Below are 25,896 nucleotides of genomic sequence, written 5' to 3'. Positions count from 1 at the left end.
TTGTGCCCAACAGCACTAACACTGGTGAATAAAATAATCCGTTTTGCTGTCAATGGTGCTAAAATAAAAATGTGGCTATGCAGAACACATTTTCTTTGTATTGGTGTCTTCTTTCCAAATAAAAGGTTTTAACATGGAAAAAGTTTGCTTTGGGTTGGGTTGGGCTGAAACTCTGCTTCCAGCTGCTTTGTAATTTTTTTTTGCAATTTTCCAGCACTCTTCCAGCTTCTCTACTCAGTCCTGGTGAGGCGACATCTGGAGTAGGCTGTCCAGCTCTAGGCTGCTCAGCCCAACAGAGACATGGAGCTCCTGGAATAGGTCCAGCAGAGGGCAACAAAGGTGATTAGGGAGCCGGAGCATCTCTCTCACGAGGAAGGACAGAGAGCTGAGCCTGTTCAGCCTTGAGAAGATAGAGACAACCGAGAGGGGAACTCGTCAATGTGTGTAAATATCTAAAAGGGGTGGGTGCCAAGAGGATGGAGCCAAGCTGTCCTGGGTGCTTGAGCCGGGAGGTTGGACCACATGACCCACTGTGGTTCCATCCAACCCGGAGGATTCTGTGATTCCAGAGGTGGAAACAGCTTTTTCCTTGTGTACTACTACTACTACTACTACTAAATAATGATAATAATAATAATATCTACCCGTGTTCCCTGCGGAGGACCGACCCTCTCCCACCCAGATCCCAGCCACGGCCCGTGCGCCCTCGGGGCCGGGCCGAGCCGGGCGGGCAAGTGAGGGCAGTTCGGTGCCCGGGCCGTGCGGGGCCGCGCTCGGTGCCCGGGCGCAGCGCGGCGCGATCGCGATTGGCGGCGCGGGCCGGGGCCGGGACCGCGGGCGGGGCGTCACTGAGGGCGGTCCGAGGCGCCGCCGCTGCTGCCGCCCGCCCTTCCCAGCCGCCCGTGCCCGGCCTTAAAGGCGCGCGGGGCCCGCGGCGGCGGCAGTAGCGCAGTGCGGCGGCGGCGGCGACTCCTCAGCGGTGCTTGGAGCGCAGGGGGGCCGTTCCCACGGAGCGCCTCGCCTGCAGCCCCTCCCTGCCGCCTCCGCCGCGCTCCCGCCCCTCGGGCCGAGGCTGTCACCGCGCCTCCCGCCGGGCGCCGCCAGCATGTTTGACAGGACGCGGCTGCCCTTCGTGGCGCTGGACGTGCTCTGCGTGCTGCTGGGTAGGTCGGGGGGCCGCGCAGGAGCGGGGGGAGCCGCCCCCGGGGCTCCGCACTCCCCCTAGCACGGCACCGCGCTGATCGCATGCTCGCCTCCCCCTCCCGCCGCGCCGGCACCTCCCGGAGCGGGGCTCCTGCCGGCCCGCAGCCCCGCCGTGCCTGCCGCCCCTCGCTCGCTCCCTCCCTCGCCTCCCGCTCCGCGCCCGCACCGGGGGATCTGGTCGCTGCCGTGGGCCGGGAGGGGAAGGGAAAGCCCCGGGGGGAGGGAGCTGCTGCAGCTTATCCACTGACATCTGAAGCTCCCTCTTCTCTCTGATGTCCTTACTCTTCCTTCCCTAACCACCTCTGTCGGATGAAAACCGGTTGTTGCAAAAGCGCTGGAGAGGTAGCTGTCTGGTAGATACCTGCAGCCTGGGATGTGTTTGTTATCCCGAGCGAGTCGGGAAGCTGTCCTGGAAGGGGCCGTCATCACGGAAACACGCCTCATCCATCCCGGGTGCTGCTGCAGAGGCGCGACGGCGCTCGGCAGCAGGGCAGGCGTTCTTCGCCGTAAGGCTTGAGCTGCCTGCGGTGTCACCGAGCCTCCGCCGTAGCTGCAGGCTGGAAGCGGCGTGAGGCGTTCACTGGAGCGCGGTGTCTGCGCGCTCGTGTCCGTGTGCGGCAGGGAGGGACGGGGGTCGGGCAGGAGCCCTGCCTCGGTGATGGCCCGGGGTTGGACCGACACAGCCACAGCACACTGCCACAGCGCTGCAATGCTTGTCCTGGCCAGCCCAGATATTGCCTTCCCAGAATTGCTTTATTCTATTTCAGTCTCCGTTGAAACTGTTTTGTGTCCTGCCAATTTGCATTAACTCTCCTTTTATGTAATGAGAGTGTAAAGAGCAATGATGTCGCTTAGCGATCGGAGAAGGGGCAGTTTCACTTCATAAAGTGGCACCTCTCAGTACTGGGAGCCTGGGAAGTGTCTTTACACTCTGGAGATGTACTTCTTGGTCTTAGGAAGTGCTGATTTTGGATGTTTGCTTCTTAAGCAAATAATGTCAGTACTTCAGTAATATAAGAACTTTCTTGTCGTGTTCAGTGGATAGTGTTCAGGCCTAGCTCATGAATTTCTGCTTGGCTGAATTTTTTGGCTGCTGGGTATTTTTTGTAGCATCAGTATAAACATAATGACATTTTCCCCTTGCTGGATGCTTCAAATAGCAATGGTACCTGTAGCTAAATGCCATTAAAAAGCAAAATTATAATGAATGATACATTGCTCTGAGCTAATGTTACAGGAGAGAGAGCTTTTGCAAAATGATAGTCGATCCATGTAATCCACTGGGAGCAATCTTTTTTCAGATCAGGAATTTTATCAAACTGCTATTATGAGTCTTAAACTTTCATGCTGTCTTTATGGTGAGTGAAGCAGTTTTGTCTATCTGTATAATTGTCATTACAAAATCTTTATAATTAGACAAAAATTTTGCACTATGCACATGGTTTGGTCTGCATGAAGCATATGGGTGTATTGTAAGTAATCTTGTAAGTAATCAAGGAAAGCAAAATGTATGGAAAGTAAGGCTGCAGAAGTATATAACTTGATGGTCATCTGCCTGAAAGGATGAGAGTTTCCCTGTCCCAAATCATTACTTGGGAAGATAGGTTTTAGACCTTGTCCTGCAGTGTAATAGCCGTTTGCAAACCTTTCCGTTCTTTCCCCCTCACCCTGTGTAGCATTTGGATCACAGATACACTTATCTGGTACCTCAGTGTGCTGGAAGGTTGCCAGACTTTTTGTTTTCTCTTAGACTTGTTTACTTCCTGAAAAGTCTGAAAACTGCAGGCAGCACATAGTATGAAGTTCCCTGACACCTGCAACTTTAAACACATTGAGTTACAAGTTTCAGTGAAACTCTAGCTGAGATAAAAAGATCTTCCATTTGCAGAATGGGAAAGATACTGCCCGTAGGACTCTTCAGCTGGCCTGTCATGTGGCTGTGGTCCTGAGAAGAACATAGGTCTTACCTGTGACTGGCCTGTTTAACTTTTTTACTGTTAAAAAAAATAGTTCCTGTTGATTGTGGACTTTAACTCTCAGCTTTCCCCTTGCCCTTTCCCCTGCCTGTGCACTTTGGTATGTGCTCAAATGACAGAGGTAATTGCCCAGATAAAGTGACTTGCTGGTATGGATAAATGATACCTAGTATCTCCACTGCAAGGACTACAAGGCCTCCAGCAGAACTGAAGCTTTAGAAACAATGAACACGAGTTTCAGCTGAGGACTGAACCTCAATCTTGGTGTGGTATCCCATGATACCACAAAAAGGGATACCAGTAGCATCCTCAGAATCCCCGAGGTAACTCTTGTCACTTAGTACAGAGCTTTTCTTTTTTTCTCCTCTTTTTTCCTGTTTATACCTTCTCCAAAGCAGATGAGGAAGAAAAATTAATTTAATTGTCTCAGTAATGTTGGACTTGAAGCCTAAGTGATACCCAAGCATACCACTTGGAGCTGCAGTGATCTGACACACCCATGAACTCACTGCAGTGGAAGTGCATGATTCTTACTGTCTGTCTGACTTACTCGCTCCTGGTTTAGTCTAGCCATTTTTGTGTGGTGTCAACTTTCCCAGTATAAATCTTTCAAAGGAAAGGAAAGGGAAAAAAGAGCTATCCTGTGATTTTTGTGTGTGCGTGTCTGTGATTTAGTCAGATTTATTGAAAGATGTGATATGCTTAAGATGGAGCCGAGGTAAGAGAATAAGAAAGACATCAAAGAAGAGGAGGTGGGGAAAAAAGTAGGAGGTAAAAAACATCTTTAAAATTAGCCCAGTTTGGTTCCCTGAGACTCAAGTCTAAGTTTCTTTTAATTATCCTTAAGAAAGGTCTCCCCCTCATCTGCCTTTTTACCCACTAAAGGAGAGAAAATTCAGGGAAAGCAGTCTTTGGTGCCCTGAGAAAACAACTCCTTCCCTCTTATCAGCATGAAAATTCTCTTCTTCTAAAAATAACAGTGGTGTTTCAGCATTAAATTAGCTTTATATTCCACAATCTGCAAAAGTGAAAGCTGCAGGTTTCTGCAGTATCTGTCCTCAGATAGTGTGAGGAGGCTGTATCTGTATTCCGTGTATGCTGATCTGCAGTCCTGGGTGTGTGTGTGTGGTGCATGCCCGCATGCAGCTCTGCAGTGCTGCAGGCAGCACCTGCCTTACTCCCCATGCTCCAGCAGACAGTGCTCAGCTGCTTCTGGCACTGGAAAAATGAGTGCCTTGCAGGACTGCAGGATTTCCTTCTCACTCATACCTCTATTACTTGTCTCTCCTAGGTTTTCTGATAGATATTTTTATATAGTGTGGCAGAAATTGGCATTCTCAACAGTAGCAAAACCATTTTTCATGGATAGACACTGAGGCTTGGTTCTTATGGTTTATTACGCTTCCAAACTGTCATGCACAAAATGACGGCTTATTAAAACAGCTTAATTAGTTACCTTGCAAGTGGTGTTTTCATTAGGCACTATATATACACACATACACTCTGTGCCACTGTTACAGGTCTATTGTTTGTTTGATTGCAAATCAGGTTCCTTTTTCATTAAGGCAGGTAAGCAACACTGAAAGAACAAAGTTGGGAAACACATGACGATATTCCTACAATCAGTGGAAGAACTGCTAAATACATTTGTCTTTAGATCACACTCTCACAAAGCCAAAGATTAAAGGAAGTTCTGTGGAGGTGACCGGAGCCATAAGGAAAACACTTTCTGTCACAACTCTGGGACGACTTTCATCTGGTCTGTACTTGTTGAAATTCATGCCTAGCTTGAGCACAGGGTGCAATACAACACAACTGTATTACTTTAGTCCCTTGTCTGACTATGCAATTACTGACAAGCTCACTACTTAGAGTAATACTGACAAGCTTATTATTTATTATTATAAGTAATTGGGGAGTGTACTTGTCCATATGGGATTGCTGGTGTAATGCAAGAATATGTCCAACCCAAGATTAGAAAAACTGAAGCCTTCTAAAGAATTAAACCCTTGCTGCTCTGTTAACTTTTCTATTCACTTTTTTCTTCCTCTCCATGTTTTACCTTGTGACTGTGGGGAAGGTGAGATTAGGCAGTCTTATTTATACATTACCATAATTATTATTTTTTTTTAATGAAACTACCTCTGAGTAAGGGAAGGACTTCTGTCCTTCCAAACAGAAGGACATGTGAACTGATTCCAGAAATGGTAAACACTCACATTGCTTTCAGCTTGCTGTTTAAAGACTGCTGGAATGTTTTGTGATAATGACAACATGCTAAACAGCAGATGCACGTATACAGGACACCGTGAGTTTTCTTTTGCAGGGTGTGACCTGTGGGGGTGGGATGGCTGGACCACCCTGCACATTGTTTTGCGTTCAGTGTTGCTCTCCTCTCTTGGGAGTGTTTACTCATGCTGTCGCTGGAGGCTGCAGTCTCGGTGACAATTAAGGTATTGCTGTGCAGTCAGGGAAGGCTCCTTCTATGTGGGTTAGCACTTCCTGATTGCCCTAGTTCAAATAAAAACCTCCTCCGCTATTATTTGTGACTCACTGACATATGTGTCACCGTTTGTATTTTCTACATCTTGTGGGTGCTAAATACTTTTTCTAGTTCATGAATACATTGTAAAGCTGTAACAGGTACATGTGAAAGAGCAGTTTGTCTTTGGTGACACTCTCCACCAGGTACCATGACCTAGTACTTATTAAGTTGACACTCTCAGTTAATTGGAGACATTCTTGTTACCTGAAACTGGGAAAATCTTCCCTCTCCTAATGTGCTTTCTTCTTTGCAACAGTCACTTTTTATTTTCCCCAACATAAAGAAAGATGCTTTACCAGAGACTCACTCCCTCTTGATCAGAAGCCTACAGGAAAACTTTTGGTAAGAGATCAATTAGTTAATGAACAGTATTCAAAGTCAGCAGTCTGGTTCACGTTCTGCCAGATTTTGCTGTTGTGTATTTTGTACGAACTTCTGACACAAAACCAGAAGTCCTTGCACTTTGCTTTTTTACAGCAATAGGTAAATCCTAGTTCACCTTCCAGTGTCTTCCCAATAGGCAAATTGTGAACTCAGGGCTATATTATTTTCTCTTGGCATAGTAGAGCAAGATGCTTATCAGCTCTTGGGTTCCTTACCAGCTGCTTGAGTCTTGGTGATTTTTTTTCCTTAGCCTTAAACAGTCAGAAGGGCTCTTGTAGCTTTCTTACATGAGGGCAGGGACCTTTGCAGGGAGGGGCTTCTGACATTTCATGTAGAAAATAAAGTATCACACTAAAATTATAAAATAGCTAATCCTTCATAGCTGAAGAATTCCTGCCTCCTCTCTATACTGCTTGAGTGCTTGTTTTTGCTGTACTGAGCTGATGCAACATGCCTCCTGGCCTTAAAGGGTTAGGCAGTATGAACTGAGACTGACTGAAAGCAGCTTGGTCTGAAGGCTGCACAGTCACAGCCCTGCTGGGGGGAAGAGTTGATTACTGGTTGCCTGCTACTGCATAGTTTCATTAGGAGCACTGTCTTGCTGATGAGGGGATTAAGCTGTGATAATCCTCTATCTGTGACTGTGTTGCAGCAGTGGAAGGCAGGTAGCACAAAGAGGTGACCTGGCTCTTGGAAGTAACCAATGAGAAGAGAACTTGAGTCTTGTAGTATGCCAACTGACTCGGATTTACTATCCCCCACAACTGATAATCCTATTTCCAGAATTAGTCCAGGAGAATTAAAACAAACTCACCTTGGATGAAGGAAAAAAGAAAAAAGTGCTGTATGGAATTGCATAGAAACCTGTTAGCAAGATATGCCACCCACAGGAATATGGCTTTAAAATGAGATTGGTTTATTGCTATATCTCCTTGGTTTGGTGGGGGTTCTTCTCTTCCTTATCCCTGTCCTGCAAAAGAAACTCATAATTCTTAGGTTTTATTCAGGTAAAACAGTTGATCGAAAGCAACTGAAAAATCTACAGACACTAGAAATGCAGATAATAGATGACTAGCAAACAGCTAGTTTTATGACAAGAATTAAAATAATTTAAAGCTGTTTTGAAGAAGCAAGATTTCCTTAGGATACTTTTTGAAACTGTTTTGTTTTGGTTTTATTTTAGAAATCTGTATTATTGCCACTACATCTAGAAACACTAGTCATGGAATGATAGAATGTGTTGGACTGGACCTTAAAGACCATGTAGTTTCAGCCCCCCGTTATGGATAGGGACATTCTTCATTAAAACAGATAGTCACTTCAGCTGTTAAAATAAATTTCTCAGTCCTTCTTCTGAGTAGATTTATAATCAATTTACCAGCCAGAATAATTCAACCCTGCAATTTTAAAACTAAAAAAATTATCCTACTTATATTAAGGATCTGATGCCTGTCTCTTCTTGTTTAATAATTGACTACTAATGACTTGACCCACTTTCTGGGAGGAATTTTCCTATTTCAAGTTAGGAGACTGATCTCAAAGGTACAGAACCAAAACTGTCTATTGATAAACCTGCATTGTGTTTTGACTCTGCTTTTGCCAGATTCTCTGGTGCATTAATCCTTCTCATACAGTCAGAGCTCTTAAAATTAAGACTGCTTGTTTGTATGAAAACCAAAAATTGACCCAAATAAACTTCTTTAACAAATTGTGATATAGAAAGATAATGTTGAAACTTTCTAGTGCACTTATCAAACACTTTTTCTGTTACCACATTGAATTAGAGGAAATTACCAGTACAAGAACAGGCTGCTTTTGCTCTGTTATAGACTGTATTAATTAATCTTTAAAAAGCTGTGGCCAAGAAGCAGTCTGACTCAGAAGTTTGGGAAGGCACTTCAGTTTTACTTGTGTTGTACTTCAAAACTAAAACTAAATTTTGGCATCTCTCATTCATGTGGTGTCTTGATATTTGGCAACAGGAAAATGAAGGATTTGAAAAAATTTAGATTAGAAAATACAGGTGTGTCAGATGAGGACAGCCATCTTGGAATGTCTATCCACCAGATGCTGCTTAATGGAGCAAAAGGTAAGGATGAGCCATATCAACACACCATTATTTCTGTGATGGTGCTGAGGAAACAATGGATTTTCTAGACAAAGCCCAGATTTTAGTGTCTCCTCTCCTTTTTTTTTGCCTCTGCTAAATAGGCAGGTTTTGGAGGAGCTGTGTGGGGTTTCCTTGGGTCTCATAAGGTAGCTTCAGTTTGTTACTTAGCCACGCCTGGTCTGGAAGAAGGATCACAATTTTTTGTGATCCCTTTCCTAGGAAAGGAGAAAACTGTACCAAACAGGAATTATGCTCAGTTTTTGCCTAAGTGTAGAAGGAATTACATTATCCAGTTTCAGCAACTCAGGTGACTTCTGCCTCTCTTAGAATACAGTGGCATTTTTACCTCAAATTAATATTAGTGCATTTTTGTCCATTTAACTTAGTTCTGTTATTGCCAAGAAGTCTTATGTTACTAAGTCACTGAAACTAAGCAATAGGTGCAGTATTTTCTGAAACTGGAGTTCTGGGATGGTAAGGAAAATGCATGTGTCTAAATTTGTCTGCCTTGTTTTGAGGCATGGAAGGGCAGTGAACTGTGCTTATTTTAAGCTGAAGGGGTGGTTTTGGAAGCTGGTGGTGGAGAGACCTGAGAGAATAAACTGCTAATTATAATCAGGGAAAACTTCTGATATGCAGCAAGCTAATGGCCCTTAAGGGGTACAGAAGGTAGACAGTGAACACAAGCCTGCCAAATAGTCAGAAACTATGCTCTATTAAATTCCAAAAATCATCTTAGTCATTATTTTACTTAGTGTCTGCTTTCCTTGGTGTTCCATTGAGTGAGTTTTTTGCTGACTTGTGGCAACTGGGCTTCAGTTTTATGTTGTTAGGTAAGCCTATGCTGCAGTAGTAGTATTCAGCTAAAATACTCCAAGACAGTGTGGTGGCTATGTCTAACACTGGTGGAGATCCTGGATGTCAAGTCACTATTTCTGCATGCAGACTCTTTTCATTCTTCCCATCTCTTCTTTAAATGTAAGAGTCCAGTCATCAACACTAGAATACTATATACCTTAATACATAGAAACTGAGATCACAAATCTAATGCTGGTAACTTCTACTACAAATGGAAAGCAGCACCTGCTCTCTTATATGTGCTGTAAAACTTCCTATGCTGTGGCATTATTCATTGCACTCAAGTGTCAAGAGCAATGGTGTATAAATATTTTTTCCAGATTCTGAAATAATGGACTTTCTGGGCAGTCTCCTGAATCACTACAAAACAAAACTGCTCTGACAGCTCAAAAATATATGGGTATGGTCTCTTTTCCCTTTAAAATCTGTTTAGACTGAGCTTTCTATAGAGTTTGCTCTTACAATGAGCCATTAGACACTACAGACTTCAGTCTCACATGAAAATGAAGTTCTGTTCTCTTAGACATGGCAGCATGCAGCAGTGTGTGCAGTGTAAAGTGACGTGGTGTATGACAGGGTACACAATGTCATGGAAATTCTGAGTCCCTCTGTAGCACTGCTGACTTTAAAGACTGTTTAAATAAAATACTGTTTTGCTTGTAGGACTCATTGGAAAATGAGCTTTTACATTCCTGACAACTAATTGCCTATTATATTTCTAAAGATTGAATGGTATTTCAAGTTAGGGTGTGTAGTTATAGCTGAAATACTCTGAAAGCCTCCTGTTGTGCACTCCCACAAAGCAGAGATTAAAATGGGAAAATAGTTACAACTTCTGGTATTTAAAAGAGAAGTAGTCTTGAATGACATTCAGAGTTGGTGTCACCTATGTTAAAGCAAATCCCTCCCTGTCTTGCCGACCAGCTGACCTTGATAGTTCCATTTTTTGGCTGTGTTGCCCTCCTGGTCTGTAAGTGCTGTGATTTAGGTGCATTGTGTGCAGAAATCTACGTCTTTGAGGGCATGTAGATTGTTTTCAATTCTCCATACAGTACCATCAAAGCCTTTAACTGAATTTGATGCTGAACACCTAATGCAAGCAGTGAGGAAATGTTAATTTCCCCTGCACAGGAGGGATTATACACAGGAGGGGAGAAGTCACCCTCTAGTCTGGCTGCAGCCAGTTGGATTCTTCCTATAACTGACCAACCCCTTGAGCAGCACTGCAATGCAAAGAACTGCTGATCTCCCCTCTTCCATCCCCTCTCTGCCTCTGCACCCAGTGTCTTCTAGCTGGTAGTCTAGGGTCTGTAGTGTTTTCAGGTCTGTCAGTAATGGGACACTGCGTGACACTTCCAGGTGTGGGTCCATCCCTGGGCCAGCTTCAGACTTCTCCTGACCAGAGCAGAGCCCAGGGCACAGTCTTTGCTTGCTCTACCTGTAGCTGGCTCACTTGTCTGGTGTGTGTTTCTCTAAATAATAGAGCAGGGTGGGATATATTACTGTCTTGTTTCTGCCTTTTTAAAGTTTGCATTTGCCCTTCTCAGAGTGCTCACAGGAGAGACAGTTGCATGGGCTTTAGAGTAACCTGTGTTTAGTGCTTGTAAAGGCAATTTTTAAAATTGAAATGTAGATATAAGGGAGAATACACTAGTCCATGCTAATGTTTTTAAATAAGTGTCTTGACATGTTCTAATTAATTGGGACTAGAGATAACTGAACTAGTGCTCCCATGTAGTAGACTGCTGAATGCAGAGAAACTGAAATATGATGTAGTTCTGTCTTAGAAAATGACTGGACTGGAAATTGCATGCTTATGTTGAGGCTTTTGAGCTCAGAGGAAGGTTTCCTTTGCTTGCTGCCTCCATCAGCCTTGCCTGGCATAACAAAAAGTGGCGAGGAACTTGCTCAGTTACTGATCTGGCTTCTCTGCTGGCCAAGTCATAGACTAGAGGACAAATAAAAATGTAAGTAGCACAAAGTTGCAAGTAGAATTGTAGGAGAGATTAGAATGTTGTTCATGCTTTTAAATACATGTATCCTGTTTACTGAAGCCTATCACAGCTTCTGGCATTATCAGAACAATCAGTTTGCTGGTATTAGAAATACTTCACATTCCTTAGTGTAGAAAAGCAAGATAAAGTTCTTTAAAGTGGCTAGGAGGTAAGTTGTGGGCTACCCCTTAGTTGTCTCTGCTACTGCAAATAGTGCACTGATTTTTCTCTTGTACACTCTTTACCTGTAGTTATCAAAAGTCTCAATGCTTTCTCATTATTTTAATCTCTTCTTTCTCTTGGTAGTTTTTTGTATTCCCAGAACCTCCTGTTTTAAAAGGTGTTGATTCTTTCTCTTGACTGTTCATAGAAAAAGAATTTCAGCTCGTCTCCTTTTCTGCAGAGAACAGTACCTTTTACACATTTCCAATCTCCTGTAGCATGAAGTTGACCTGAGTTTCTTTAAATCTCTTGCCTACTTCCTCACACCAGACTGTACATTGAAAAATGAAGAGTGAAGCCAGCATGGTTGTTCTGTCTGAAAAATAGAAGCAAAAATACATGTGTAAGAGTAGGAGACCTTGCATTCTCTCTTGCTCTTGGTAGCAATTGGCAGCTATATAGGTTTAGCTTGAAATGACTCTGTGGGATTATTAACGGTATCATCTGTCTAATAAGAATGTAAGCTGTAAAAAGTAGCTCATCTGTTTTCAGGATATAATTTGATGTGTTTTGTAGTTTCTTTGGTACAGTTAGAATTATTTTACTCCCTAACTGTATTTTACTCCCTATTAACTGTATACTTCTTTACAAAACTTGAAGCCAACTTTGTCACTGTATCAAATGCAAAATGTGTTGATCATATTCTTCAGGGTAAGTGTAGAGAAACATAAAAAGTTATCTGTCTCATGTTAGTCCAGTACAGGTTCTCTTAATTAACACTTACTTGTGAGTTCATTGCAGCATGAAGAAAAAACTTGAGTTAATAATCAAGCTAGAATGTTCTCATTTGCTGTAGTATCCCTTAGGGGTAACTGCCTTTCTCCCAGTTCCTAGATGTTAATTTGCTTTGTTGAAGAGAACTTCCTGATTGAAGACCAGATAGGAGTACAGAGTAATATTGCCTTGGAGGACTTGAAACAGCAATTCAGCGTGACTTTGGCTGCACAGAACCTCAAGTGGAGATTCAGCCACTTGCACAGATAAGGAGGCCAAATGGGTTAATTAACCTGTGTTTACAAAATACGGTGCATTCCTTTGTACTATTTAAAATTGTGGAGAAGAAAGCACCACTGATTAAGATGCAGTTTCATGAGGTGTTGAAGCTCATCTGTCCCAGTCTGTCCTGTGTCTTTTGTCATAATGGTTCATGACCAAACCAGGGATCCTTGGCTACGTGTTCTTACTCTGTCGTTTAAGCCAGCTCTTGCAGTAATTCAGTTGGCAGATGAGCAAATGCCTTTGAAAATACAATGTTGTGTGGGCATGGGCTTGTTTTTTTGGACAGGTTGGTGTGAAAACTAATGCCAAGGCAAGAAAGGGGTAGTGGGGGATGGCCAGGGGTGGGGGAGGGACAGGGTACTGTAGGTGTTCTTGGGTTACTCTTGGAAGCTGAGCCAAGTTTTGTGAGCACTGCATCTGGTTGAGAACTAGCTAGTACAGTATTGTTGAATGGTTTAGAAACTTTAAGAGTTTCTTTCCTTTTAGACATAAAACAATAATATTCTTTGCTGATCTTAATATTTATGGCAACTGCTCTAATTTGGCTCTAAATGCTTTTCTCCTGTTTAACAAAAACTGGCAGCTTGCTGCCAAAGCTGTATGGACACCTTTGGCAGAAGAATCTGACTCCAAGCTTAAGCACCTAACTCTGAAATTACCAGTGTGATAAATGCCACAGATTAGAACAGTAGTACAGTGTTACACACGTAAAAAGATGATGGATTGGTACTCATCACTTCCATTTGTAGGATAATATTTATAAATTTATTTATAAAAAAAGAAATGTATTTTATTTTTTTGTTTAGTCTTAAAAAATCCACTAAAAATATAGTAAATTGATTAAGCAGATTTTCTTTGGGGAAGAAAATCACTTTCTCCCCTTGGGTACTGGTATTTTATTTTTAACATTCTTTTAACATTCTAACTTATTTTCTATGGGTGGAGGACCATTCTCATATGGACTTCCTCCCTATTCTCCTAGCCTGGACCTCCCTTCCTTCCCTTCTTAGAGGCATTTGTCATGCTGTGTCATCCAGTCAGATGTGATAAAATAGTTCCTGAAGGCTGCATATATTACTGTGAATTACTGTAGGTTGTCAGTGAAAACTACACTGCAACTGGCTTGGACCTACAAATTAAGAGTTGGGAACTCCTTGTGAACTCAGCATAGCTCATGTAACTCTACAAATGTTTGTTGCCCTGTTCTTACAGTTCTAGCCCAAAACTTAAAGGCTGTTCTGTCCCTGCAATCCCTACTGAGTAATTCAAGTATGGTTCCCACCTTTGTCTCCCTCTTTACTGTGGGTTGTTTTTTTTTTCTTATTTATGCGTATGAAACTTGTTTACTTTTCTTTCATAGGCACAGGCTTCAAATCTTTGGAGTATCTTTTTCTGATCCATTTTGTTACTGTATCTGTAGCTTTCAGGGTTATAGGATAACCATAGGATATTTTGAGTGGAGGAGATCTTAAAGATTATCTTGTTCCAGGGCGCCATGGGCAGGAACACCTTCCACTTGACCAGGTAGTTGCAAGCCCCATCCAGCCTGGTCTGTGGGTTAACTAGAGTCTATTTGTGTGAGCATTGCGGAAGTCTGTCCTTTCATAAGTCACAGCACTGGAGTGACCAGGTTGTTTTCTCTTTATAATTAAAGGGGAGAGAAAGGTCAGAGGACTGCTGTCTGTTTCTTGCTGCTACCTAGCAAAACAGTGCAGAATCTGTTGGTCGCTAGTTCTTGACAAGATAAACTGCACAATTTTTACCAGCAAGTAGACGAAATCCAATTCTAATATGTTCCAGTTTGAATGATGGATGACTTCAAGTAGGAGTCTTTTTACAGCTGACAGTCATGCTTTATAGGATGTGAGTAACAACTAAGCCATTATGATCCCTTAAGGTACAAAGCTACCTGGTTCAGAAGAGCACCTTGAGGTTACTGCTGGTCCTGGCTAGGTGTAAAGGAAAGGGAGGTATACTGAGCAGAGCATAAGACATGAGAGCTGCTCCACAATCTACAGGATTGCCTTTTAGCCTGCTGATCTTGCATGAGATCTTGGTCACTCATTGCTCCAGTTTGTAGAAGTTAATGTGACTGAGCATAAGTACATTCCTCAGAAGTTCAGCCTGCTTAAAGGGCATGGAAATGCTTGGCACCTCTGATGGCAATACTGGCCTGGTGTATACATTAGTGGTAGGGTTTTTTTCTGCTTACAATGGAAAAGTTCAGGACTGTTTGCTTACATATACTATGTCTCATCTTCTCTTCCTGTAAAATGGGCAACAGTAAAAATGCTGCCACTCTTTGGGGTAGGTTAATGATAAACTGAATGTCACGTCACAAACTCTTTTAGTCCACTGTTGGAAAGCAGTGCATCATTTAGATTACAGTAAGAATTTAACAGTAATGAGAAAAAATGGAAATGGGCTGTTAGTGTAAGATGTGTAACTAACTTGAGGGTTTTTTTGTGTTCTTTTAATGTAGGTGATACAGATGAGTTTTGCAGTCACTTTGGAACTGTTCTCATCTGACCCCTTTATCTTCTGCTTTTCATTTCTCCCCCTTCCCAGGTCAAAAGTTCATTATATGTTCTTGATATTAGATTGTAGCAGCTTTTTGAGGAAGACAGGTATTTATGTTTGTGAAGTAGTCCACTTATGCAAAACACAAGCTGCTGCTTAAGTTAATCATGAGCATGTGATATTTCCATGTGTGAAAATCTGGTGACCTGTTTGAGAAGATATGATTGTATCAAATAGGTAATGGGATTACCACTCCATCATCTTGCTGGGTGTGCAACAGCAGAGGTAAAGACAGGAAGCATGGACTCTACGTTATGTTAGTGGAATCTTGCCATGGCCTTGAGAGTAGCTGAAACTTGGCTCCATGCATACAGTCATACAGCAATCCTTTGGACAGAGTGAACTTTCTGAGTTCTTCAGTGTAGTGCCCTTCATGTTTGAAGGGCTGCAGTTCTGTTTCATATGCTTCTGTCTGCCACTTGTGCAAGCTTTAGCTCTTCTCTCCATCATTAAAGCAGAAGGAAGGAGAGAGACCTTTGAGATGTAGTTGATTCAATGGTATACCATGCTACATAATGAAAAACTTTGTGCTTGAAGTTGAATAAGCTTAATACCTTTTGTATTTTGGTTCACTTTTTCTATATGGGATGGTAAGCATCAGTAATGTAGACAGTTTTCATGTTTCAGATAATTTTTGAAAAAAACTTCCCTCTGCTCCATAAGAGGATTTAAAATACTCCCAAATTGCTTCCTTGTGAGGAAGAGGATTTGAAAGCTGGGATGCTACCTACCATGTACAGTTTCAATATGCCCTTCACAAGCCTTTACACTGCAGCTCAGCAGCCCAAAGAAGGGACTGGGATTTATCACTCTGTTCCTGTTGTTTCACTCATATGTTTTTTCTTCTAATAAAATATATAGCAATAAGTGTACTTAAAACACCTTTAAGCTACTTAGCTGGTAGTCAAAAGGTGTCACCAGAAATCAAAGGAATCACTCATCATGTTAACTTCTTTGAGAAGTTTTTGTTCTCAGTACAGCAGGTTGTTTATATACTGTGAAGTCTTTTCTGCTTTAGTAATGGCACTCACCCTCTAATTTACATATAGAGTGTCTATTTGCAGAATTGCATATTTCATGGATGTTGGGGAAAATACCGTTATCTTTCCTTTTTTACCATGATTTAAAACAAAATTTACTTTTTGTTTTGTTTGGGGGTTTAACATTATGCAATTTATATACTTTAATGTATTGCATTCTCAGTGGATGAAAGGAAAGAGAGAAAGTGGGCATGGTGTTATTTGGTTAAAAGCTGGACTTCATGATCTAGGAGGTCCTTTCCAACCTTAGATTTTATGAGGAAGTAAAAGAAAAAGAAAAAGTTGGATTTTCTGAGGTTATTGCTCCTGCAAATGTGTATTACATGGCAGGTGGTTCTTATCAAAAATAAGTTAGACTTGAATATCAGAAGTCTTAGTGGCTTCTTTTGCATGACTGTCAGTATAATACAACTTGACTTGTAAGAGAGAGAATTGGTAATATATCACAGTGTGTAAATCTGGAGAGCTATAATTTTTACCCAGGTTTCAGCTGTGATGTTATAACTTGTATATTTTCATGCAGAATTTTTTCAAAGTGTACAAAAGCTGTGTAAATGCAATCTCAAGGTATAATCTCATTACCTGGAGGTGCAATCCATTCAAAGTCTCCATTAGTGTCCCTGCAGTTCTTTTATTGCCATTACCTGCATGAAAACTACTTGCATGAACTTTTTAACTCCATAACCATGACACAACCTGTGTCTATTCTTTGTCTTATCTGTAAACACTGACCACATTATAGTGTATAGAACAAGGCTGGAAAATTAGATACAAGCTGAGGTCGTTGGGTAGTGGAAGAGGGAGGAGGGACAAAAGGCTGCCTGCCCTTAATAACTGTTTAGCCATGTGAGGGGCAAAGGCTTTTTCTTGGGTGTAATCTTGGTTCTGTTTGGTTTTGTGGCAACTCACCTTATTAGATGGAAGATCTTGAACTTTGTAACTTTTTTTAACATACGTACCTGATGGGTAACCTCAGAGTCTTTCTGAAGTAGTGTTCTGAAAGAGAAGAGTCTATAAACAAATTTGGTAAGTGTGTACATTGCATGATACTTAGGAAATTTGAGTTATGCATGTTGGGTAGCTTCCTCCATGCATGATTAGAAATGATTTTTTTTTTTTTGATTTAACCACATGTATTTCTTGTTTTTGTTTTGTGTTTTCCTTCCCCCAACAGCTGGCTTACCCCTTGGTGTTCTAAACTTGGCCAAAATAAAACCGTATCAGAGAGGCTTTTTCTGTAATGATGACAGCATCAAGTATCCGTTCCATGACAGTACCATCACATCCACTGTCCTCTACACAGTGGGGTTCACCCTGCCCATTTTCTCTGTAAGTAGCTAATATATAGGCAGCTTTGGTGATGGGAGTAAAATGTATGCCTTCCAAGAGCTAAGCACTGTAAATGAGTTGAAGATAAGTCTATATAGGCAAAATCCCATAGATACATATATATATATATATATATAGTCATATGCATGTTAAAGATGCTATTGATTTTGTTTGCGCAGAAAATCTGGAACTAATCTCTAACTACTAGTGTTGCTAATTTCATTTGCTTTAGGAACAGGAAAAAGGTGTATTTCAACTAGGCTTTTATCACTAGAGAGGAAGAATGTCTTCCAAAATGTTATGGAATGATTACAACTCTTGTTCAGAATGGGTTAGTCTGCTAACCTAAACACTTGTGATGTTAAAGCTTGGCAGTGTAATACAGTGCACACACCTATAACTGGTGACTGTTGCTACCATGTACTTTCTACAAAAATAAGCCTAATTTTGACTCAGAAGCTTTTTCTAAGCTTGAAAGTAATGTGATTACTCATTAAAGAAAAGTGGGATAAAATGGGATACAGAGACTGAAAATCTAATTGCTTGTAGAAAAGAGGCTCAGTGTTTTTAAGACCACATGATTTTGACAAAGAGCAATTTAATTCTTCAGTAGGTTTTTCTAACAATATTTTAAGCCTGCTTGTATCCCAGTTTTTAGTAAGGTTTGAGCTGGAGAATCAAAATTTACTGATGCAGAATAGTCTTGAACCTGAAGCTACATCTTATTTGTCCCTGCAGTACTTGATCAAGCCATGTGAAAGATGATGATAACGTTTTATTATCTGATTAATGTATAAGATGTATTAATCAGTAAGAAGTATATGAAGGGGTTTAATATAGAAGACAGTAATTTAAAACAAGTGAGCTTGCAGAACTTCTACATGCATTACTCTGGTTTTCCTATTAGTGCTTATTCATTAAAACTTCCATTAAACCTCTGCAATAAGTAGGAGGTTGACACAACAAGTAATCACTAGTATAGTTTCACTTTTAAGGAAAGTTTGTCACTTTGACAAGTACATATATGTTCAGCGCACCTTTGGGAAAATTTATTTTCCAATAGTTCTTCTGGGTACCGTGGTTAATATGTGTACAGGTGAACTAACAATTGCAGCTCTGTGCACTTTTGGACTTCTAAAGAAATGTTCTAGCTGCAGTTCAACAAGCTGATGAATTGCTTGATTTTTTGTTATTATTGTTCATTTTTAGATTTGAATAGAATATAAAGTCAATGTAATATAAAGTCAATGGAGAGTTTGTTTTTTCATGGCTCTAAAGCCATGGAGAAACATCTGACTTAGAGATAATTCACACGAAAGTCTACACATTTAAAGAGTAGTATGGACTCTTTAAATTTTAGATAACCTTTGTAGTGAAAGTTACAGTTTAAAATTAGATATCAGTGATTGCAGTCTATTCTGGTATTTTTCTACTATGATACTTTTACAGGAGTTACACAGTAGATTTTCATTGCTTGTTTTTGTGCAGGAAGCTGGATTTTGTAATTAGAACAACCACTTCTAGTCTCCATGCAGAGAGGTTTAAAAAACAAAACCTGTTCTAGAGCACTTAGAGTTGTTACCATACAGTCTGGCCAGGTCATTTGCTCTTCAGTCTGAATGTTTTCCAAACCTTAAAGCAACTACTTAGTGTAGTTAACCATGTTAACATGGCTCTCTTAATCTCAGTTTCAGATATAGAGAGCTCTTTAGTCTCATGCAAGAGGTGAAGAATTTTCCATATCTACTGGAAACTAAGGGCTAGAGTAAGCTGTAGAGCTAGGGAGTATGAGACATGGAATATTCCAGCTCTCTGAATTGAAAGCGGGTTCCAGTTGAATGGTTTATCTCTTCAAGAGTGCCTTTAGTCAAAATGGACAGGGAAAGTTGATCAGTCTGGGAATCTGAATTCACCATGTTTTTTGTTATGCTCTGGCTCACTGGAGGCTTGAGACTTTCTCCAAGGCAGTTTAGACATTTGGAAGTGGTGTGTTCCAGATTCAATATCCTCAAGAGGAACATAGCTCATTCATGAAAGACTTTTGGGCAATAATTCTGATTATCCCACATCTAGTGAAAATTGATGTCCTGACAGGAGACTTTACTGAGAGGGACAGAATCCACAATGAAGTAATTGATGACAAAAAATTTTATCTAGAGTTGATAAATTACACTTTTGTATAGACTTTGCGTGTCTAATCAGACTACATCAAACATGATACTCATTCCTAAGTGGTCGGACTCTGGTTGCACGATGGGCCTGCTTGTCTTCAGAATGTAATAAGAAATGGCCTGAACATATTGCTGTATAATAATAATTATAATACTAAAAGGTTTTGTTGGGGTAGGCCTGTAATATAAAAGGTCTGAGATATAAAATAACTTCAAAGAGAAAAAAACCCAACCCTAAACAAACCAAAACATACATAGGTATTTTATTAAGTGTCTTGTACATAAAAGAAACTAGGTTGCATGAATATGAATTTGTTTTTATGACATTTTATGAAGATTTACAAGATGTGCTAGAAACTCAGGAATCTTAAAAAATAAAAAAATACTGTTGGGAATCTTAATTCGGTTTGTAGCTTGAATCTTGCTATTACCACCTCTTATCAGGAAATAAAATGTCTGAGAAATTAATGTTTATTCTTTTCCAAGTGCCACTTCTTAATATAATGCTTCTCAGTTTTCCAAATTGATCTTTGTCTGAATGGGAGCTACAATTTTTTGTATTAAAATCTTTTGAGATTTAGGGTCACACAAGTTTTGGTAGTAGTCTAGAAGACTGAATCTCTCTAAATGCCTTAGGCCAGTGTCTAGAGCAGCACACATTCATTATATGTGACATTTAAGGAACCCCAGAAGATCTTTCTGATACTTCTATCTTGCCAAGACTTTTAGGTATATTTAGATAGTAATTCTATGCAATTTGAAAGCCATGACTAGGCATTGTCCATGGCTTGCAGCTCTAGGAAGATTTGGTCTGACATTTTTGGTCTTCAGTTGTCTGCATGAGACCAACTTTTTCAAGTGTAAATGAGAAATTAATGTCAATACCTTTTCTCTTTCAGTGAGGTTCCAGCTGTGTCTGTTTGTAGGTGTCCTGTTCAGTTTGGCGTTTCTCTTAACTTCACATCCAAACTGATTTTTTTTCCCCCTCTAGTCATCTTGCATCTTTAGTGACACTCATGCAGCTTGCCTTAGCTCTGGGGGTAGGTGACATGGGGGGAGGGAGAAGCACAGAGCAAGGAGAACCTCTCTGACAAAACCCTTCTTCTCATCAGAGCCACAGAACAACAGAGCAACCTGAGAGTGTTTGAGTTTTGTCTGCCCCCTGCTCTAGGATTTCTGTGGTTCCCTGCCAAGGCTTTGCTTGGCAGTTCTGTCCCACAGCTGAAGGCTCACAAGCCACTGCTAGGTTGCTATTACATGATGGACTGATGTAGAGAGAAGAGTTCAGAACTTGCAACTCAGCTAAAGGCCTGCACTGAATTTCTGGGAGACCAAGTAGTTCTCCACAACTTGGTGCTGCCTAAACAAGTAGTGGAAATGCTGATGTTCCTTACAGGGAAGTGTTTGTTAGTAAACAGAGTTTTGGTTAAGTCACTTATCTGGGATAAGCACTGCTCTTTGGACCTTCTTTGAGAGAAGGGAACATGATGGGGCCCGTAGGACTTAATTTCTCTGCCTTGAAGCCAATCAAAAGATATTTGGTTAGCTAGGTTACCCTGATTTCTAAGTAGTTTAAATAAAAACAAAAAAGGGCTGAATCAAAACATTCCTAGGTTTGGTGTGGCAAAATGTCCTCTGTATCATGATGACTTCCCAAAAGGGACCTAGGTAGCTTTCTCCTGTGCCAGCTTAACCATATTAGGCATTAGGCTTAATGTTTTTGGGAATGTCTGCTTATTGCATGTGTAACAATGTTTTGACTGAAACTTTCCCTCCTACAGATTAGCGCAATCATACTTTGAAGGCACTTTACTGATTTATTTTGTGGCAAAACAAACTGATCTTTAATGCTGTTTATGAAATGGATGCATTTTGAAGGGAAACTTTTATTGACAGCAGCTATTAGATTGACCAATATAAGTACTTACTGAGCTAATTTCATATATTTCATGAACAAATGTAGATACTGCTGTGATGGAGATTAATAAATCAGGGGATTAATGAAACCTGTTGTAGGCTGTTGATTGGTAGATGTGCTTTTCACTTTTCCAGCAGCGTCAAAGCTTTATGACCCACTCTTGATAGTTTTGCAACTAATTGAAATTAAAACTGTTGTTTGTTGTTTGACCCTAGAGTGGACTTCAACTTGACTCTTAAGTTTCAGGTTACTTGTAAGAGGTTTTATTATGCTCTGAGCAAGACTGCCTCTTATCTGGTAAAAATTTTTAAAAGGTGCTCATGTTTTATCTTCATTGTGTTTTTTGGTGTATTTCTGGCATTGGAAACTTTTTGGGCAATGCTGTTGAACTTCATAATCTGTCATGAGTTCTACTTGTCATTAACTGTTCATCTTGTACTACAGATCAGCATTATCTCTAAACCCAACCTTATTCTGAGGAATAAACTGCTAATTTTTCGATTCTCTTTTTAAAGGCAACATAGTAATAATAATCCATGGTTTTACTCTGTTAAGGTTTAATGTCAGGTTAATGCACTTTGAGTTGTTGAATTGATGGGTAATTCCTGGCTGAGATGAATACTGTGGGGCCAGATGTTGAGAAGGAGCAGCATCCAGCTTTTGGCTTCACATTTTCATGTGTCCAAGGTGTGTGTGTTCTGGTGGGGTTGAAATCAGGTGAGGGAATATCTGAGGAGCACCATTTGCCTCTGTTACTTGTACAAATCACTCTTACTGAGTGCAGTTGTATTTTAAGTAAATAAACTGTAGCAACTTGCATGTTAGCCCTGTGGACTTGGTACTGTACATTCCTCAGCCCTTCAGGTACATTTCTTAGTACAGTGATGGAGAATGCACGTAGTGTCTGAGTAAGCATTGGCATTTTGACAGTGGGAGGGACTCCAGACAAGGGCTTTTAAAGTGCTGAGTGAAGCTTGGTCACAGCTATGAGAAAGCCAAGCAGTCACACTGATATAGAGGGAGCTTTGAAGTATTATTTAGTAAAATATACAAAAGGATAAAATGAAATAGGGAGAAATGTAGGTAGAGGGAATTGCAACTTAGGTAAGTCTTGTAATTTAAGGAAAAACCCAGACAGTCTATGGCATAGATTTTTCTTTCTCTCAAGTCTGACACATAGTTTCTAATATTGTGCTGTTGACATTTAGGACTGAGACCAGAGACTGGAGGGGGTTTCAGGGAAGGGAAGCAGCGCCACTAGGAACCAGAGACAAGCAACAGGGAAAGTAAGGCAGAGTGTGTTCCTTGTTGTGCTGCCTCCTCTGTTTCTCTTCTTCAGGCTCACATTATTGTACCTCATTCTGTTCTGCCTTGTGTAGGGAAATACTCATGGAAAGAGGTGGTTTTTACCCCCCTTTTCAGGAGAATGCCAAAAAATGGAACTATGGAACTTAGTGATCTGTGGCATTTAATTTCTTGGTAGGTGCTCTCCTGAGCTGTAAAACTCCTATGTCAAATGGAAAGTAGCCCCGTTCTTATACTAAGTACAAGCCAAAGTCTTGTCTTAATCTTTAAAGAGGTTTTGACACCCTCCCCAACCTTCACAGAATGTGAGCAGTAATATCAGCTCAAAAGTTTTAACTAAGCTTTTGCAAAATGGGTGTTTTTCCAGGCAGTATTTCTAATGTTGTAATGAATACTGTGGATGTTTTTTGCTGATGAAATTAGTAATGAAATATCTAGAGCATATGTGGGGAAAATGTTAACTTCTACTTTGTATCTGAACTTTTGGTGTAAGGAGACTTGAACCTCAAAATATTACTTAAGCTTTTTAAAAAATAAGTGTAGGAATCACATGTAGTTTAAAGCTACAGCAATGAAACTGGCAGTAGATAACAGCACAACAGTGGTGGCAAGTTTTTTTTTCAGGTGCTGAGAGAGAAGACAACCAAATCTTTTAAATTTGTTTTGTTTCAGAACTCTGGAGAAAGATTATTACTACCTAACACAGATTATAGCACCTAAACACAAATGTTGAAAGCTACTTTGTCAGTAACATAGTCACTGTTTCCTGGTGTTAGAACATCTGTTCTTTTCTTAATCCCTGTGATAAATGAGGAAGATAGGAAACTCAGGCTAAAGCAACTTTTGTTTTTAGAAAATCTCATTATTTAGATGTGTATATTCAAATGTATACTTCAACCAAATATTAAGAAACTGAATAGTTATGAGATTGGAGAAAAAGCCCTGAAATGAGCAAATAATTCACTTAACAGTGAGAAGTGATCAGGAGCGGCAAGTGCTCCGTGTCCTTTGCCGGGAAGGAAGATGTCGAGTAGAGCTGTCTGGTAGTCTGCCCTGTTCAGTGAAGCCATAAATGCCCTGGAGGAGAGACAGCATGTGTAGTGAGGCAGCAAAGTAGGCAACTCAGAGCAATAAATACAAAAGATGGCAGTAACATAGCTGGTGAACTACAGCGTGGATAAACGCCAGGTGATGCCCTTCCTGAGCACAGTGGGAAGGATGGCTCCAGGGAGGTGTTATGATCTGATGTTCTCTCTCTGCAGGGTGATAAAGTGTCCAGCTTTAGTGGAGAGAACAGCCTCACGCCCAGTGAAGAAACCTAACCAAGATTAGAAATTTGGACAGAAATAGACCTGTGTAATACAGGATATTTATGGAAAAAAACCTAACATAATCAGCCAGAAATCACTCCAACTTATGAGGAAATCTAATCCATTTTACTGTATGAGTCATACTTTTGGGCAAGGGTATAGAAATTGTTTAAAATATGTAGTCTTATCAGTTGAGCTACTTGTATTTCTACTCAGTGATTATGACTGAAGCATTTCAGAGCCTGCATTTCTCCTTATACCTTTATTACGGATTGTGTTTGGAGTTCCTTAATTCTTTGTTGCTTCTTGGATCAGTATTGCTCTTTTTTCTAATATCTACTGTGTATGCACTTGGCTGATTTACAGCCCTTAGACCCTGCTGGACTGGGCAAAACCAAACCCTTGTTTTTGAGATAATGAGGGATGTAGCCTAGCAGTCCATATCTGTCTGCACTAAAGACAGATGAGTTAAAACCAAATGCATAAATGCATTTGCCAATTCTGACTGAATACTGTTTCAGAGGAAATTTGTCAAATGGCTTAGAAGTGTTAATGCCTTTGAAAATACTTGTCTAATGGTCACGCTATTATACTGATATACAACTACCACAAGAAGTACATTATTTCCCCCTCCTAGTTTGAACTGACAAGCTCCCAAATCAACAGAGTTGTTTAACCTCCAAATGCATGACTCTGAACTCATTACTGAGCAAATCTCCATATGTTCGCTTGCCTCAGTCTTTAAGGGTTGTTTTGCAGGCAGAACTGGCTGGCCTTGATTTTCCACTGTATCAAAGAATTGCCAGCTCTGTCAGCAGTACATCTGCTAGTTATTCATTAAGAATGCATATGCACTGCATAGCACCAGCTTGTTTGCTTTATCCTTGAGATTACCCTACAGGTAACCTCTTCCCAACTGTATATTTCCCCCTCACATACATGTTGTCATTTTCCCTTTAGGCAATTTCTTCACTGTATTACAACTAGCTTAGAAGGTGAAGTGTACATCAGGGAAGCTTTTTGGAATTATCATATGAGAAGTATTCAGTAGAGAGCCTTTACTGCTCCTCTGCTCTCTCCACTTCTTACATAAAAGGAGTACTCGAACTCCCCAGTTTCTACTGCCTTCAGGGAAAATTGAACAAAATGGGTATTTGTCGGATATTGTAGGACCTTTCTTTCAACTGAATGTGGCAGTGTGCCTGTGGCGGATGAGTAGGATTTATTCTCAGTGATCTGCTGTTGAATCTTTGCTACTTTTTCTTGAGAAACTGCTTTAGATATTTGTGTGAATAAATCTGCTGTCAAAGTACAGTGCTTCCTATACTACAGTAAACATTTTTTCCTCAGTTGTATCTGTGATATTAAAGACATTGACACTAGTGATGGTGGTAAAGATAAAGACAAGTATCATTTGGTATCTTCAGTCATGTCCTGTCCACCTGTGCCAGGAGCTTCCATGCTAGGAAAATTGCCACCGTGATGCAAAAACTTATCCCTGTCTTCTGAAATTATGATATCTGTAAGGGTGAAAAAGTAACATGTCTATCCCAGCTGTAGGGAAACTCCACTGTTTTACTTGGTACAGTAAGAAGCTTTACCTCTTTATCACTTAATGACAGTTCTTCTGCTTGCTTGTTCTGCTTGCAGTAGTGAAAAAGCTAAACTGTTTTTTTCTGTCCCTTTATTGTCTTAAAGGGAAACTTCCATTGCAAAAAATACTTAAACTATATATTTGAAATAATTTTGATTTTATTTTAGAAATTAAAATGCCTTGAAAGCCCACAAAAGCAGATTTGTGGGGTTTATTTATTTATTTTGCAGATTTATTTAAAACAGAACAGAACCCTCAGTATTGTGAGAAGGTTCTCTTTCTGGCTTCACATGCCAGAAACACTTGATGCCCCTCTGGTTTGACTTCTACTTTTCTGCTCTCTCCCACCAGTTAATAA

At 40.6% G+C, this 25,896-nt stretch overlaps 1 protein-coding gene across 2 annotated transcripts in view; it reads left to right on the top strand.

The window, feature by feature from the left end:
- The first annotated feature begins 849 nt into the window (after positions 1–849).
- The window catches only part of PLPP1 (phospholipid phosphatase 1), a 59,720-nt gene continuing 34,673 nt past the window's right edge, over positions 850–25,896 (top strand). The window contains exons 1-2 of one of the 2 annotated variants that reach the window (XM_005490653.4): positions 850–1,163; positions 17,086–17,240. In XM_005490653.4, coding sequence (XP_005490710.1) covers positions 1,106–1,163; positions 17,086–17,240 — 213 coding nt within the window. In that variant the 5' untranslated portion in view covers positions 850–1,105. The remainder of the gene's footprint in view (positions 1,164–17,085; positions 17,241–25,896) is intronic. The other variant, XM_005490654.4, reaches the window with a different exon arrangement.

This window comes from Zonotrichia albicollis, chromosome Z, assembly GCF_047830755.1.
Source record: "Zonotrichia albicollis isolate bZonAlb1 chromosome Z, bZonAlb1.hap1, whole genome shotgun sequence".
Classification (NCBI taxonomy): Eukaryota; Metazoa; Chordata; class Aves; order Passeriformes; family Passerellidae; genus Zonotrichia; species Zonotrichia albicollis.
The sequence above is the reverse complement of the archived record's forward strand: the minus strand, read 5'-3'. Positions and strand labels throughout refer to the sequence as shown.